General features: G+C 37.7%; 1 protein-coding gene across 4 annotated transcripts in view; it reads right to left on the bottom strand.

Annotated features, from left to right (window-relative positions):
- Positions 1 to 2,669: 2,669 nt before the first annotated feature.
- The window catches only part of FBXL5 (F-box and leucine rich repeat protein 5), a 55,606-nt gene continuing 39,710 nt past the window's right edge, over positions 2,670 to 18,565 (bottom strand). For all 4 annotated transcript variants that reach the window (XM_040237551.1, XM_040237550.1, XM_040237552.1 and 1 more), the window contains 2 exons: positions 10,283 to 10,431; positions 2,670 to 3,465 (listed from right to left, as the gene is read on the bottom strand). In XM_040237551.1, coding sequence (XP_040093485.1) covers positions 3,389 to 3,465; positions 10,283 to 10,431 — 226 coding nt within the window. In that variant the 3' untranslated portion in view covers positions 2,670 to 3,388. The remainder of the gene's footprint in view (positions 3,466 to 10,282; positions 10,432 to 18,565) is intronic.

Genomic DNA, 18,565 nt, shown 5'->3' on the forward strand with positions numbered 1-18,565 from the left:
GCTTGTGTTTCTTCCAGTCCAGCGTTTCTCATGATGTACTCTGCATAGAAGTTAAATAAGCAGGGTGACAATATACAGCCTTGACGTACTCCTTTTCCTATTTGGAACCAGTCTGTGGTTCCATGTCCAGTTCTAACTGTTGCTTCCTGACCTGCATACAGATTTCTCAAGAGGCAGGTTAGGTTCTCTGGTATTCCCACCTCTTTCAGAATTTTCCACACTTTCTTGTGATCCACACAGTCAAAGGCTTTGGCATAGTCAAGAAAGCAGAAATAGATGTTTTTTCTGGAACTCTCTTCCTTTTTCCATGATCCAGTGGACATTGGCAATTTGATCTCTGGTTCCTCTGCCTTTTCTAAAACCAGCTTGAACATCTGTTCACGGTTCACGTACTGCTGAAGCCTGGCTTGGAGAACTTTGAGCATTACTTTACTAGCATGTGAGATGAGTGCAATTGTGTGGTAGTTTGAGCATTCTTTGGCATTGTCTTTCTTGGGGATTAGAATGAAAACTGACCTTTTCCAGTCCTGTGGCCACTGCTGAGTTTTCCAAATTTGCTGGCATATTGAGTGCAGCACTTTCACAGCATCATCTTTCAGGATTTGAAATAGCTCAACTGGAATTCCATCACCTCTACTAGCTTTGTTTGTAGTGATATTTTCTAAGGCCCACTTGACTTCACATTCCAGGATGTCTGGCTCTAGGTGAGTGATCACACCATCGTGATTATCTTGGTCATGAAGATCTTTTTTGTACAGTTCTTCTGTGTATTCTTGCTACCTCTTCTTAATATCTTCTGCTTCTGTTAGGTCCATACCATTTCTGTCCTTTATTGAGCCAATCTTTTCATGAAATATTCCCTTGGTATCTGTAATTTTCTTGGAGAGATTCTAGTCTTTCCCATTCTGTTGTTTTGCTCTATTTCTTTGCATTGATCGCTGAGGAAGGCTCTCTTATCTCTCCTTGTTATTCTTTGGAACTCTGCACTCAGATGCTTATATCTTTCCTTTTCTCCTTTTTTTGCTTCTCTTCTTTTCACAGCTATTTATAAGGCCTCCCCCACAGACAGTCATTTTGCTTTTTTGCATTTCTTTTCCATGGGGATGGTCTTGATCCCCGTCTCCTGTACAATGTCATGAACCTCCATCCATAGTTCATCAGGCACTCTATCAGATCTAGTCCCTTAAATGAAACAGCAGTGCTACTTAAAAATTAAATGCAGGTTATGCTACCCTCCCATGGAACAGGTCAGGAGGTGATAGAAAAACACTGAGTTTCCCATATGGCAATGTGTTCATATACTGAAGTCAGTTTGGCTCAAGGCTGCCAAGGTCTGTTTAATAGTTTTCTAAACATCAAGTAGCATGGGATAAAGAGAAAGAGGAGCCCCTCAATTACCTGAAACGCCTACAAAATCAGTTGCTCAAATTAATTACTTTATAAAGAACATTTAAGCCAAGTCCCAAAATACCATTTAATCATGATTTTTTCCTTAAGTATTATCAAAACTTTTACTCCCTGAATATGACAGTTTTCTGATTACATGGGTATAACCCTAAGTCCTCCTGTGGTGACTCACGACCATAGTTACAGATGACTAATTTCATGCAGTTTGATGGAACTCACCCCAGAAGACTTCTTTCAGTTTGTTTTCTTGAAATAGTTCCTAACGTCAACTTTTCAAACAAACTTTATTAAATGCTTAAGGAAATAAAAATACAGTAACCACAAAACACTCAAGCTACAAAATAAAACTTCTGACCCTGTAACTGTTCACTAAAACTCAAATGTCCTCTCAAATGTCCTCTCAAGTTCTCTAAGGGAATCAGACTTTTAAAGGAGGCAGCTAGGTGCAGTGTTGCCACAAGAGGCATGAGGACTTAATAGCTAAGAGACACACACTCAAAAGATAAGATGGTGTGATCACTCAGCTACCCCACCCTACATACGAGAAACTACAGGGGTTCCATCTTAAGGATTCACTAATGTTAACAGCAATGGGATCAAAATCACAGAATCCTTAGAGGAAAGTGAAACTTCAGAGTCATTAGGCATCCTTTCTTATAGGTGATCTTCTCTCAGAGTGTTTAGTTCAAACGTTAGGCAAACTGAAAAGCAGAGTGATGTCTCCTGATTTATATTCTTAACTGATTCTCCCTTCATTTTAGCCAATTCTGTGTAAAGTAGTTTCCCCTTAGCCTGAACTGGAATCTGCCCACCTCTAGTTGGTATCTTTCCTACTTCTTCTCTTCCTCAATGAAACAAACAAAAAAATACTTGGGACCACAAGAAACATGACTGCAAGATTACCTCCTCTTCTATAGCCTTATAGGTATTTATAAAAATAAGATGGTATGCTGCTGATATAATACTACACACAGCATGACGTAAACTTTAGTCAATATGTGCCTTTCTGAGTAACGGATCTCCATCCCAACTGTCATTTCAGGCAGCAAAGATAAGCCTACAAATCTGAATTTTGACTACTGCACAATTAATTTCAAAGAGACAATTCAGCTCAACAAAATCAGGTATCTGTCTAAAACTACTTATCTGTAAGGGTCATTGATTTCACGGGAGTTCAAAAGACCCAGGTTGTCCTATTTCACAGTAAAGTAACTCTGGACTGAGATTTATAACACAATTAAAACACAAAAGAGATTACTTGGTAAAGTCCTCAAAGAAGATTTTATTTATGTATTTCTTCAAATGACTGTGGGACTTTTAAAAACCCCTCCCAAACGTGACATGTTTTCAGACAGTGGTGGGGACTGGGGTCTCTGAAGAAAGGAAGTACAAAGACACTGGTGCTGTGACGGCTCAAGGAGCCGACACTAGGAAGCCAATTTATTTCACAATCTTAAGAGAATCTTACATGTGGGTATGTTTGAATTGGCCCTCTGGAAACTGTTCAAATTAAAGGAAAACATTATGGAAAAGAGACCGGTTTCCAAAATGTGCAGTCTCTGAAAAAATTTCAGAAATGTATATCTGAAAAGATCTGCAAAGCTCGGTACAGTGTTTATCTATATAAAGATAACCAATTACCCATTGACTTCAAAACTCAAAATAATGTAAAAAAGACTTTAAATGGCATGACATTAGTGACAATTTTTTTCCAAGTATTCAATTTAAAAGAAATCTGATAAAACTGTTCTCACCCTACGAAAAGATCTAATCCCTTTCTAAAACAAAAGTACGATTTGCAAAGAGAAACGACACTGTACAATTCACTGGTCAATTAAGATTTCTGAGGCTGTAAGAAATGGGGCCAAAACAAGTCACACTCAAAAAAGGGATGGTTAACACAAGAAATGTGCTATGAGTAAAGTGCATGAAAGGAAGCCTGCTCAGCTAAATGAAGTAGACAGGGGTCAGAAGTCAAGGGTCATTCGCCAGAGCGGCAGCAGGCTCGAAAACCACACTGCAGGTTCTGGCATCCGCTGGCGGTGTCAGCATGTGGACCTGCGTGAAAACAGAGAAGTGTGAGAGGAGGAAATGCTCGTCACATAAAACCAAGCTTGCTAGTGAAAGAACTGCAGAACACTGATTACTTTTACTGGTAATACATTTATACCACAGAAATGAAATCCCCATGTGTATAAAAAATTATTCAGCACAAAAGTCACCAAAAGTAGTTTAACTTTAACTAACACAGGTAAATGAAAAAGAGGAAGGAAAAGAAACAATTTTGTTGGCAACAATCCTACAAAATAAAAAATCCAAGGTGAGATAACTCACAGAAGCAAGACTGCCAGGCTAAGTGAACAATGGATCTCTTACACCATGAACATCCTTCCCAGAAAGAGTATTAAGGCAAAAACAACCTCATCTGTAATAGATAAGCTAAAGAATCCACTATTCAAAAATTATAATAAATACTATATTTAAAATATCTGTTAAAAATAAACTATGTAGATCTAGCCTTAACATGTTTGCCATATTGTTATTTAACATCTGTTCCCCCAAATAAATCATGTGTTACGGTTAAATTATTTTCCAGAATTAAGTATGCAATGAATAAGTAATTAAAAACACATCTAAAACATAATAAAAACTGTGATTCAATTACAAAGAAAGCATTAAACATCTGTGGAAGAACTGACATTTTATTCCAATCACATTATGCAATTCAAGACACTAGACTAAAAGATGCATTAGCGAACGCAGCTGAGAATTAGAAAGTGTCAAAGAGACAGCAGGGCACATATTCAAATGTTAAGTACTCTGAATGAATCATAGTTTTCAAAAAGGCAAGCAAATGTGGAAAAAGACATTTTAACTATATTGAAGCCTTTCAGTATGTCTACACCACGAACAAAGTTAATTAGTTCTTTACTCATCAATTAGAACCAAAATACTTGCATCTGTAATACTAAGGACCATAAAAATACATGAAATATAATTTTATTGTAGAAAATAACATTTTATAAAAAGGATTAAAACTGAAAAATCATAGTACTCTGGGATGATACCAAGACTTTCACTCAGAAAAATATGCTAAATTAGTTTCATTTTGTTTTTTGAAGTAGCAAACCATTGCAAAAGAAGGCAACTATGCTAATACCAACGTAAAGAAAATAACAACTTCCAAATCAACACCCAGAACACACCTACTTCCCAGAATTTAACTACTGTTTGTATTCTTGAAATGGCAATATACAAAATACCAAAGATTAATTTCTTAGGATATACAAAGAAGTACAGCATTCATATAGCTCACTATGAAAATAATAATGTATCTTTAGGAAAAGAAAAAAACGGGCTTTACAACCATAGTGGAACTACAGTAGCTTATGATTTCATTTATCTCCAAATACTTATGTTTAATTTTTAAAGTACTATTATGTCTGGGATATAGGGAGCAAATAAGGGAATGCACAATGGTATATCAAAGAGGACTGGCCTCAGGTGTGTAACTGCTGAAGCCAATGATACATAGGCTTCACTGTGTTATTAAGTTTATACATTTAAAATTTTCCATAATTTTAAGTCTAAAATCATTTCAAATATAAAACTGAATTACCACAAAGCCTATTTTTTAATCAAACTGAAAATGTGTTCTTTTAAAAGAAACAGTTGAATGTGTCAAAACTTAAAATTCACAAAGCAGCACTTTTGTTTTCTCTTAAAATAAGACACAACACTAGTAATCTTAATCACAGAGTCAAAATGACATCTCTCAGTATGTGTTATCAGATATTAGAAACATCCTAAGAAGGAATCCTGTGGCTTGAAAATCTTCTCGCACTGACAACCTTTGACCAGGTATTCTCTTTGAACACATTTTCAGCTTTAACTGATACTCCCCACCTTCCTTTCTGAGTCTCCTTTCCTCCCGCTTACTGTGGTCACTGCTCGGCCCGCCAGTCACCGAGGGGCACCTTCCTCCAAGACCCAAGGCCTTGCCTCACTACCACTGCCCTGCCCTGACACAGCCCCTGGGATGGAATGCTTACAACTGGCAGCTTTTACGAAAACATATCTATCATTTTCTCGGTGTATAATTCTAACTTTTCTGAAAGGGAGAAATAAGAGGAAAGAGACATGGAGACTTCGGTGCAGTATTCCAAAATGAAACTCCCTATAATACTTCAAAATGTCTATACTCCTATTTTCTTTAAAAGGACAGAAAGGTAAGGAAGAAATTTTATACTGAACTCAAAAGTGGCCTAGGAAAAAGTCCTAAGGAATGGCTGAAAGCAATGAAGTAAAGTATCTACTGGTTCAGAAAAGAGAAAATAAAAGGTAGAAAGTGAAAGGGCTTCCCTGGTGGCTCAGATGGTAAAGCGTCTGCCAACAATGCGGGAGACCCAGGGTTCGATCCCTGGGTTGGGAAGATCCCCTGGAGAAGGAAATGGCAACCCACTCCAGTATTCTTGCCTGGAAAATCCCATGGACAGAGGAACCTGGTGGGCTACAGGTCGCAAAGAGTCAGACACGACTGAGCGACTCCACTTTCACTTTCACGGCAGCCAAGTGGATCAAGCACGCCACTCCAAAGATTCGTACTTTTCCAAACACAGGTACATTCCATTTACCTGTGACCTGCTTTACTGCACTTTGCAGATACCGCATTTTCACAGACTAAAAGTCTGTGGCCACCCTGCACGGAGCTGGTCTACTGAAACTATTTCCAGCAGCACTTGCTCCCTTCTTGTCTCTGTGTCACATTTGGCAATTCTCACAATATTTCAAGCTTTTTCATTATTATTATATTTGTTACAGTCAGTGATCTGTGGTCAGTGACCTTTAATGTACTACCATGACTATTCAGAAGGCTCAAATGATGGCTAGCATTTTTTAGCACTGAAGTATTTTAAGTTATGTACATTGCTTTTTTAGACATAAAGCTATTGCACTTAATAGACTACAGGATAGGGCTGACATAACTTTTACATACACTGGGAAACCAAAATATTTATGTGGCTCACTTTATTGCAATGTTCCTTTATTATGGTGCTCTGGAACCAAACTTGTAATATCTTCGAGGAATGCCTATGCCACACAGTTTTTCATCATTCTCCTCCAAAAACAGAGGCCCAGGATCCTCAGTGTTCACTCTGGAGACCTGAGTCACCCTTTGTCTCAAAGTCTCAGGGATGGCAGTAGGGCTAACAGAGGAAGGAAAATGCAGGAATCAAAATATGTGCCCTATATTAGGCAGAAAATAACCCTATCCTGATACCTGTCAGTCTCTCCTTATTCGTCACAAAGTTATTGCTCCTACTGATATAAAATGGGCTCCCTTTCTCAAACACACACTAGGGTATCTGAGTTTCAACAGAAGCCTAAGGGCATAACTGTACTTAGCCAATAACTATAACACTACCTCAAAACTACAATCCCATTGAAAGGTCAATGACATTCCAGGTGACTGATCCTAATAATCCATAAAAGTGGATTCATCCATGAATGGATTTTATTTTGTTGAAAGGCTACAGCAAAGCAAAGGTAAAGACAACCACTGTTTTTAAGTTAGTTTCATACTGTTGGAAACAGGGGTGAACAGCAATTTCCAAAGCATGGAAGTCCATAAGCAATGTTAACAGTTAAGATGCTCCAGTATCACAGGAGGACTGTTCAGAAAAGGGAATAAATGGACAACAGAATAAACAGGCCACAGAAGAAGCGAGGTAGAATTAGAAAGAGATATGACTAAGATATGCTGGGTTGCCAAGGATCTCTAGATGCACTTACGTAGACATGGAGTTCAAAAGGTAAACACTGGACTTATCACCAGTAAATACCAATCTTGATATGAGATTAAAAAAACAACCCAATAGTTATAATATATGAGGGTTAAGTTACAGTAGAGGATAATAAATAGAAAATTAACATCTGCATAATCATCAAATAAAATCTTTAAATGCATGGTAAAAATAAATTTCATAAGAAAACGTTCTTTAAAAATATTAGAAAAGAAGAGCTATAATCTTAGCTGCCATTATCTTTTTAATTTTTAAAACTGAATTATTTGTTTTTCTCAGATTTTAAGCACGTTATTTATGCTGTGTATCTGCACTTACCTTCACTTACCTTTAAAATTCCTTTTAACTTAAATTAGAAATATAAGAGAGCAAGTCATCTGAGACTGTGTCACCTACTATGAGCTAATCTCTCTTAATTCATAAACATACATTGAAATGCAAATCAGTACAAAAAGTCTATGTGCTATCATTGTTCAAACGTTCTTCAGAGTGCTAAAATTATGCAATTCCATCTACTGCTTCTTAAACGACAAAGAATTTTTAAATGTCATGGCTAAGAAGTCTTCTTTATACTTAAATCTTAACTTTTTTGTCAATCAAAAAACAAGTTTAAATGTCACGAAGAATCATTCAGAAGAACAAAAATGTCATTTTATGTCAATGCTTAGTACAGTGTCTTGCTCACAGGAGACAATGCTTGATAATTAATGTATCTTCTCCAAAATCTCTGCTAGTGCTTAGGAAACAGAAAATTTTGCTTCATCACTTATTTAATGAACATTATTTATCAGTATTTACTTCTTTTAGTAGTAAACTGGTAGTTAACTATGTAAATAAACTCTTTTGACAAAATGAATTCTCACTGCATTATTCTCAAATATTAAAATAAAATGTGTCACCCGAATATGCCCCCTATTAGTCTAAGAACACGTATAGAAATACTGGCTACTTTTCAAACTAATAAAACTAATAATAAAAAGATAGCCATTACACAGTCACTAAATATTTACTATACAAGCTGAAATGTAATGAAAGATACTGGATCAATCCCATGTCATCTTGCAAAACTGGAAACAAGGCAACTTTATTTAACACTTTCTAGGTTGTCAAAATGTCCTTTAAGGAAAAGATTGTTATCAGAGTACTGCTTTAAAAGCAACTGGCTGGAACTCTGGAACATATTATAAGTTCATATGACAAGTCACCCTGTAAATTTTAAAGGATTTCCATTTCCCCCAAATCATGCTTTAAGAAGCTGTAAAAGGAGACCAGGTATTCGATTATACAAGCACTGTCTATTTTGTTTCAAACCCTTTAAAGACAGATATGGTCATTAAAATTGGCTTATTGAAAATTACCACTCATTTCATCAAAAAAAAATCTTAACAAAAGGAATTCAACAAACATTCAACAAAAGGAATATAGCAGCTCCTCTGGAACACTTTAAGATTTATATATCCAAAATAGGTCAAAATGAAAGAATTTCTAACATACCAACAAGTTTTAAAAAATATACATGCAAAAGAAGCAGACAGGTCATAAAAATGAAGTGAAACCCAATCCCCCCACCAACCCAATAATATCTATATACCCCAAAATAAGTGTAACAAATTAGGTTCAAAGATTTATTCCCATAAGTATAACCTATGCTGAAATCAACGTAGACAAATCAAATGTAACCTACCAGTAAGATATTTTTCCTACAAAAAATAATTGCTTATTGATTACTTCTCATAATATATAAGCCTTAGTAAGTACAATGGTGAAACTACAATGACATAACTATACAAAAATAAATAAATAAATAAGTGAAACTCTTCCCAAACTCCCAAAGAAGCAAATGCGCCACCAGCCACCACAGCACTCACACTTTCTTCCATACACTTAGCAGGTTGCAACCAATGTGACATTCACTTTCACCACTTCTTATCATACACCACAGGCAATGGAGAGCAAAGAAAGGCTCCAACTTAGAGCTGCTATTTCCCGAACACAGGAGGTCATCTCCTGCATCACCAATGTGATTCCAGAAACAAAAGACGTGCTATCTCCTGTTTCTTCATATGTATTTTAAGAAAAACCTCATCTCTGAGAAACAGCAAATGTGCTAACTTCTCTGCCTACTGGGCTGCCGTTCAAGAAGATACCATTCCTCTAGTCTTCCTGGCCTCAGTCCAGTTTCCTGCCTGAGAGAAACTCAGTTGATCTTCCCATGATCTTAAGATGAAATTGGACTCTCAAAAATGACAATATATGATGTAAAAAGACACAGCAGATCTGAACCATGTAAACTTTTCCCAGTTAGAAATACAGGAGGTTGATTTGCTTATGCTTCAGGACTTCTGAATTGCAGTGTCCACCAGCGATTACCAGATGACCAACAGGACAGTGAATGTACTTTGAAAAAGCACATTAAACAGTCCCTCTGCAGGGTAGGAATAGGCTTAAAAACAAAACAAAACAAAACAAAACATCAAGAAATATTTACCTGATGATGTTAAAAGAAAGTGCAGGACTCAATCTCCAAAATACTATAGGGATTTTAGTTACATTTAAAGCACCTCAGTCTCTTCCCATTACCACACTCACCACCCTCCTCCATCTTCCAAGAGGTTTATCTGGAATCAGACTCAGGGTCCCTGAGGAGCTCACATCACCCAAGTCCTCCTTTTTCTACTGTACTATGAAGCTTTCTTGTCCTATAAGAAAACTGACTATCATCCCTAAGAACTGGGTGTTATCTAGAACATCAGAACCTCTCTACCGTTAAGGAGTGCTCTTTCACTAGAAGAAATTCCCCAAATTTTATAACAACTTTAGTAATTCTACAAAAACTTGCCCCTCTGGACTGATTAAACTATTACATATTTCTAAAAGCTGGTAGAATGGATAGCTGAAATCTCTCTCCATAAGAAAAGCTCAAGTTTAGAAAAGGACTAAATCTAAAATTACAAAAATGTGTGGTAATTAGAAATCTAGAAACACAATAGAAATCCTAAGAATTATAAGAACTGTTAAAAAGTGTTAAATCAACTCCTCCAAAATTATCTCATTGTTAAAAAAGGCATTACCGTTAATGTTGTCACAGTAGTAAAAGTATTCATCATTTAGAGAAGGACATGCTGAAACCAAGTCCTGCAGGCCTGCACCAGTTACAGTAAGACAACCAGAGAGATTAAGGTGCTCCAAATAAGGCAGCCCTCCTCCCAGAGTCAAAACCCTGCAAGAGAAGCAATCCAACAATAAGAACAGATTAACAATTAAAAGACAGACTCTATGAAAACTTACACGTGCATGGTCCAATGGATGAGGAAAACTAAAGAATTTCTATAAAACATGAAAATTAACTTCATCCTTAGGTAGGACACTCTACATTTAATGGAGACATTTACAAAGACATTCAATAAACAAGTCTTATGAAATTTTCTTTACAAGAACATGATAGTAAGTCAATTCTTACAGGAAGGAAATACTGAATATCAGAATTGTAATCTTCATTCTCTTAGCAAACTAAGTAAAAATTATCAAGAAAATTACTAAACAGTTTGGTAGTTCCTCAAAGAGTTAGAGTCAGCCTATAACCCAAAATTACTCTCCTAGGTGCATATCCAAGGAAGTGAAAACACATGCTCACAGAAAAACTTGCAAGCAAATGTTCACAGCAGCATTACTCATAATACCCCCAAAGTGGAAACAATCCAAACGTTCGCCAATGAAAGAGTGGATAAACAAAATTCAGTATGAATAGGATGCAGCTACAGAGTGCTGATCCAGGCTACAGCATAGATGAACCTCGAAAACTCAGTGCTAAATTAAAGAAGTCAGATACAAAAGACCATATATTAGGTAACTTCATTTATACGAAACGTCCAAAATAGGCAGAAAAGATAGACAAAGTGGATTACTGGTTGCCAGGGGCTGGGGACAAAGAGGAATGCGGAATGACTCCTAATGAGTATATGGCTTCTTTTTGGTTTAATGAAAATGTTTCTAATTTGATAGTGGCAGTGGTTGCCAACTGTGTAAATATATTAAAACCACTGATCTGTACCCTTTAAAAAAACATATTTAATGTGAATTCCATTTCACTAAAAATGAAAACATTAGGTTTCATGGCATACCTTAAAAGAAGTTTTTAAAATACTCTTTATACAAAAATGGTAAAATGAGAAATTGACTAAATGACACTGGCAGAGCTGAAAAATATCAAGAGCAAAACTGAGAGCATCGAATTTCAGAATGCAGCAGCAGGAACTGGGAAAACCAGCAACAGTCCATCTGGACAGGGGTATCAAAACGCCTATAATACAATAAATTCAGTTTAAAAAAAAAAAAGATAATTAGCCTCATTACACAGGCACACGGAAATTAGGAAGTAAAGGTAAGGAAAAGTATGTAAACTACTGAAATCAGAATAACCTAGGGAAATATTTATATACTCAGTGAGAAACACTGATGGACAAACGTCGGGATATACATTTTAATGTTTTGTCACTGCATGTTTAAAAGAAAAAGCTGGTCAATCAAAAAGGGTTTATCAAGACCCCAATATACATGAGAGATTTAAATGCACACTTCCCCTGATATTTTAACTGAAATAGACTGATTCTTTTTCTTAAATCACAGATTCCCTGATCCATCCCAGAGTTTAATAACAGCAGCAGTTCAGAACCTCTGTGTCTTCACTGAGCCAAGTAATTACAGACAGACATCTTTAAAGGAAGGCAATATAAGGTTTACAGTTTATTAAATCTTTTTTTTCCTGTAAAGTTGAATAGCTCATAATAAAAAATAAAACAGCTTCTAAAAAGGGACCTGAAAGATCTCAGAAGGTACCTCAATGCACAGACTACCTCATGTTCTAAAACTTAAAAACTTTCAGGACATTGAAGACAGACTGCATGGAATATAAAACTTCGAATCACAAACACACTTGAGTGAGCTACATATGCATTCACTCGCCTCACCCCATCCAGTGGGATATCAAATAAGACAAAAATAAACAAGCAATTATATGATGAATGCTCTTCCAGGAATACAGTTAAGGGTGGTGGTGGCCTGAGGGAGAGATCGCAAAAGGTTTCCCATAAGAAGCAATATTTTAACTGGAATGGAGATAGAAACAAGCAGAAGTCAGCCAATACACGCATGTTACAGAGACAGCAAATGCATGAAGACAAGAGAAATACCGTACAGGCAAACCTCAGAGATGACTGCAGGTCAAGTTCCAGATCACTGCAACAAAGCAGCTATCACAATAAAGCAAGTCATACAAATGTTGTGTTTTTCTAGTGCATGTGAAAAAGTTATGTTCACATCATACTGTAGAGTCTATTAAGTTTGCAACAGCAATGTCTAAATAACTATATGCATCCATTCAGTTCAGTCGCTCAGTCGTGTCCACCTTAATAAAAAACATTTTATTGGTATTAGGGTGGTGCAAAAGTAATTGCAGATTCCAGTGGCCACAGGACTGGAGAAGGTCACTCTTCATCCCAATTCCCAAGAAGGGTAGTATTAAAGAATGTACTAACCATTAGACAATTGCATTCATCTCCCAGGTTAGTAAGGTCATGCTTAAAATCTTGCATGCTAAGCTTCAGTGTGATGCAAATCAAGAACTTCCAGATGTCCAAGCTGGGTTTCAAGAAGGAAGAGGAACCAGAGATCAAACTGCTAACATTCACTGAATCATAGAGAAAGCAAGGGAATTCCAGAAAAACATCTACCTCTGTTTCATCAACTACACCAAAGCCTTTGACTGTGTGGACCATAATAAACTGTGGAAAGCTCTTAAAGAGATGGGAATACCAGACCATCTTATCTGTCTCCTGAGAAACCTGTATGAGGGTCAAGAAGCAATTGGTAGAACCCTGTATGGAACAACTGACTGGTTCAAGATTGAGAAAGGAGTATGACGGGGCTGTCCGCTATCACCGTTTGTTTAACCTATATGCTGAGCACATCCGGGCTGGATGAGTTACAAGCTGGAGTCAAGATAGGCAGGAGAAACATCAACAACCTCAGATATGCAGATGATACCATTCTAATGGCAGAAAGCAAAGAGGAACTAAAGAGCCTCTTGATGAGGGTGAAGGAGGAGAGTTAAGGAGCCAGCTTAAATATTTAAAAACTAAGATCATGACATCCGGCCCCATTATTTCATGGCAAATAGAAGGGCAAAAGATGGAAGTAGTGACAGATTTCCTCTTCTTGGGCTCTAAAATCACTGTGGATGGTGACTTGCAGCCATGAAATCAGAAGACAATTGCTTCTTAGAAGGAAAGTTATGACAAATTTAGACAGTGTGTTGAAAACCAGAGACTACTCTGTCAACAAAGGTCTGTATAGTCAAAGCTATGGTCTTCCCAGTGGTCACGTACAGTTGTGAGAGCTGGACCATAAAGAAGGCAGAATGCCAAAGAACTGATGCCTTCCAACTGTGGTGGTGGTACAGACTCTTGAAAGTCCCTCAGACAGCAGGGAGATCAAATCATTCAATTTTAAGTGAAATCAACCCTGAATACTTGTTGGAAGGACTGATGCTAAAGATGAAACTCCAGTATTCTGGTCATCTGATGTAAACAGCCAACTCACTGGAAAAGTCCCTGATGCTGGGAAAGACTGAGGGCAGAAGAAGAGGGCATCAGAGGATGAGATGGCTGGATGGCATCACTGATGCAATGGACATGAATTTGGGCACACATCGGGAGATGGTGAGCGACAGAGAGACCTGGCATGCTGGCAATCCAAGGGGTCGCAAAGAGTCGGACATGACTGGGTAACTGAACAACAAAAGGCTGGTGCAAAAATAACTGCAGATTTTGCATTGTTGAAATTTGCCATTTGATATTGGAATACTTTCTTAAATAAAGGTGGTTAAGCTATACATCATTCCAATGCACATTTCTTGTTTTGGTTTTTTGCTAATGACTTATTGTGTGCATGTTAAGTCGCTTCAGTTGAATCCGATTCTTTGCGATCCTACGCACCACAGCCTACCAGGCTCCTCTGTCCATGGGATTCTGCAGGCAAGAATACTGGAGCAAGTTACCATTTCTTTCTCCAGTGGATCTTCCCGACCCAGGGATTGAACCCACATCTCTTGAATCTCCAGCATTGGCAGGTGGGTTCTTTACCATATTTTTATTTTAGACTATGGAAATGATGTTAGACAAGAAGCAAATTCAAGTGATTTTCTTATTCAAGTTCAAAATAGGTCATAAAGCAGTGGAGACAACTTGCAACATCAGTAACACATCTGGCCCAGGAAATGCTAACGTACAATAGTGGTGGTTCAAGAAGTTTTGCAAAGGAGACTAGAGCCCTCATGAGAAGGAGCACAGTAGCCGGCCATCGGAAGTTGACAGCCAACTGATAGCAATCACCAAAGCTGATCCTCTTAAAACTACAGGAGACGTTGCTGAAGGTCAACTGTTTCAAGGTCACTCGGCATTTGAAGCAAATTGGAAAGGTGAAAAAGCTTGATAAATGGGTCCCTCGTGAGCTGACCACAAATGTAAAGAACTGTCCTTCTGCGGTGTCTTCTTCTCTTAGTCTATAGAACAGCAGACCATTTCTTTGCTGGGCTGAGATATGCAACGTAAAGTGGATTTTACATGACAACCAGTGATAACCAACTCAGTGGACTGAGAAACCCCAGAGCACTTCCCAAAGCCAAACGTGCACAGAAAGAAGATCATGGTCACTGTTTGTGGTCTGCTGCCTGTCTGATCCACGACAGCTTTCTGAATCCCAGCAAAACCATCACATCTTTGAAGTACGCTCAGCAAATCGATGAGATGCAACGAAAACTGCAATGCCTGCAGCTGGTACTGGTCAACAGAAAGGGCCCAGTTCTCTTCCATGGCAATGGCCGACTGCACGCCGCACATCCAATACTTCAGAAGCTGAACAGGGCTAGGAAGCTTTGCCTTGATCCACAGGCTGCAGAATGGGTGCTGTGTCAGCAGGCATGGAAACAACACTAATCTCACTGCAAACTTCCATCAGAGCTTCTGCGTGACCAGGTACGTTATCTCTGAGCAGTATTTTGAAACAAACCTTTTTTTTACTCAACAGCAGAACTCCACAGTGGACTTAATAATTCATGTTGCAAACAGATATGCTGCCGTCCAGGCTTTGTCATTTCATTTACAGAGCACAAGCAGAGTAGACTGAACATCATTCTTAAGGGCCCTAGGATTTTCAGAATGGTAAATAAGCACTGGCTTCAACTTGAAATCATCAGCTGCATTAATTCCTAACAAGAGAGCCAGCCTGTCCTTTGGAGCCAGGCACTGATGTCCCCCTGCAGCCAGGCAAGTTCTAGACGGCGTCTTCGTTCAGTACAAGCCTGTTTCACCTAGACTGCAAATCTGCTGTTTAGTGCAATTATTTTCGTTAGTTACCTTAGCTAGACCTTCTGAATACTTTGCTGCAGTTTCTATCATCTTGCACTGTAATTAATCCATTATGGCTTCTGTCCTTAAACCTCACCTCTGCTAGCTTCAACTTTCCATCTGCAGCTTCCTCACCTCTCTCAGCCATCACAGAATTGAAGAGAGTTAGGGTTTTACTCTGAGTTAGGCTCTGGCTTCGAAGAATACGGTGACTAGTCTGATCTTCTACCCGGACCTCTGTAGCTTCCTCCTTACCAGCAACTCGGTTGTTTTGCTTTCTTATCACTCATTGGTTCAGTGAAGTAGCACTTTTAATTCCTTCAAGAAATTTTCCTTTGCTTTTACAACTTGGCTAACTGGCGCAAAGGACCTAGTTTTCAGCCTGCCTTGGCTTCGGGCATGCCTTCTTAACTAGGCTTAATCATTTCTAGCTTTTGATTTAAAGTGAGATGCATGACTCTTCGTTTTACATGAAGAGGTCACGTATAGGGCTATTTACTGGCCTAATTTCAATACTTCTGCATCTCAGGATGGAGAGAGAGAGAGAGAGAAATAGCCAGCTGGTGAAGCAGTCAGAACACACAGAGACAGCATTTATCAATTAAGTTTGCCGTCTTGTATGGTTTGTGGCACTCCAAAAAAATAGTACCATGAGAGATCACTGGTCACAGACCATCGTAACAAATATAATAATAATGAAAGTTTGAAGAATTAAAGTGTAACACAGAAATGTGAAGTGAGCAATTAGTGTTAGAAAAATGGCAGTGACAGACCTGCTCAATGCAGGGTTGTCACCTCCAATCTGTGCGAAATGCAATTATCTGCAAAGTATGATGAAGCAAAGTACAATAAAACAACATATGCCTATATGTTGGAGGAAAAGGAAATAGATGAGTATAGTTAAAAGAAAGGATGGTTCTCTTGTGCGTGTCATGTTTATATTTGATGTCTTTTATTTGTGAAAGGTGAAGATGGGAGGAAGTAAAAAGATAAAGAAGGTAACAAGAGGTAAACTACAGGGGCAAGCAAGGGCCAAGAATATGAACTTTCATCAAAGGGCAGTTAGACTCACTGAAAGACTTAGATAAAGGAGTAATAACAAGTAATAAGAAATGCATTCTAGAAAGACGACTCTAGTCTACTTTTTACCACCAATGTCCAAATATGCCAGGCACAGGCTTACACAGTAAAATGCAAAATACAATCTCTGCCCTCAACCAAAGACAGAAACATTTAAACAAAGTATTAAAAATACATGTGATAAGAAAAAAAAGTTTTAGAAATATATCAAGTTATAGAAATAATACAGATCAGGGAGTGATTCAAAGCAGTAATCTTTAAAAGGACAGAACAAATTCCAGAATTCAATGATTCTGTACAATTCACATTATCTGGTGTCCAATCAAAAACTATTAAACATACAAAGAATAAAAAAAATAAGAACAGTAAACAGACCAATAAATGATAAAGATGATCAAATTAATACCTAATGACTTTAAAATAGATTTTATGTTAAATCTGCTCAAGGATTTAAAAGAAAATACAAACATAATGAAACAAAAATATGTACTTTTACTATTCTGGTATGTTTTAATACGTTTACATACATTGTGTATTTATGAGTGTGTGTGTAGGTATATGGGGGTGAACATGAGTACACCAAATGAAACTTCAAGTCATGAAAAGCACAGTACCTGAAATAAAAAGTACACTGAATGACATCAGCAGTGACTAGACATTGCAAAACCAATTCGTGGACTTGGAAAAATGACCAGATTAACCAAAACAAAGCGCCAACATAAAAACAGAAACAGTGAGGGAAAAAAGCCCTGGTATTATGGGTTGAATTGTGCCCCTTCCCCTCTCTCTCTTCAAAAAAACATGTTGAAGTCTTAGCCCTCAGTATCGTAAAAGTGACTCCAGTTGGAAATATGATCTTTGCAGAGTTAATCAAGTTAAGATCAGGTCACTAGGGTGGGCCTTAATCCAGCCTGACTGATGCCGCCCCCCCCCCCGCCGCCACACACACACAAAAATGGGGCGGCCATGTGAAGACGACCAAGGCACAGACCAGGGCTACTGTGCCACAGTCCAAGCAACACCTAGTTCCATAAGAGGTAGGGAAACTTAAGGAAAGATGCTCCCTTAAAAGTTTCCAGAGGGGGCATGGTTTGGCCAACACCTTGATTATAGTCTCCAGAACTGTGAGAGCATAAATTCCTATCATTTTAACCACCTTGTTTGTGGTACTTTGTTATGACAATCAGGGAACTGTTACCATCAAATGACCTATAGGACAGCATCAAGAAGTCTGACATACATGAATTCCCAGCAGGAAGCACAGGATATACAGAATAGCAAAGATAGTAAAGTACTAGAAGAAATCATGGCTGAATCTTGTCTTTCAATTTTATGAAAGCTAGAAACAACAGATCCAAGAATCTCAATAAGATATCCCAAGCAAGATAATGATGTAGCTATCATGTCTATAGACACCAAGGCATACCATGTGCTAACTGCTTTCAAAGTAGAAATGAAGTTTTTAAGGCAGCTACAGAAAAAACATGCATTACATACAGAAGAGTGACGATAAAAGTTGAATACAATTTTCATAAATTATGCAAACTAAAAGACAATGGAACATCTTAACAAAACTACCAACCTAGAATTCTATACATAGTGAAAATCTTTATAAAATGAAAGTGAAATAAAGAGTTTTCCAGACAAGGGTTGCGATTTTGACTGTCAAAAGACTTACAGTGAGAAAAACTACAGAGGATTTGGCAGGCAAAAGAAAAATATTACCAAATGGAAACATGAAACTTTACAATAGAAGAATGCCAAGAAAGGTGAAACAAGACTTGTCTGTTAATTTTTTTTCTAAAAGACAACTGTTCAAAGAAAAAATATTAACAATGTTATTCTGGAGTTTAAAACTTATATAGAAATAAA

Source organism: Oryx dammah, unplaced genomic scaffold (genome assembly GCF_014754425.2).
Source record: "Oryx dammah isolate SB20612 unplaced genomic scaffold, SCBI_Odam_1.1 HiC_scaffold_3, whole genome shotgun sequence".
Lineage (NCBI taxonomy): Eukaryota > Metazoa > Chordata > Mammalia > Artiodactyla > Bovidae > Oryx > Oryx dammah.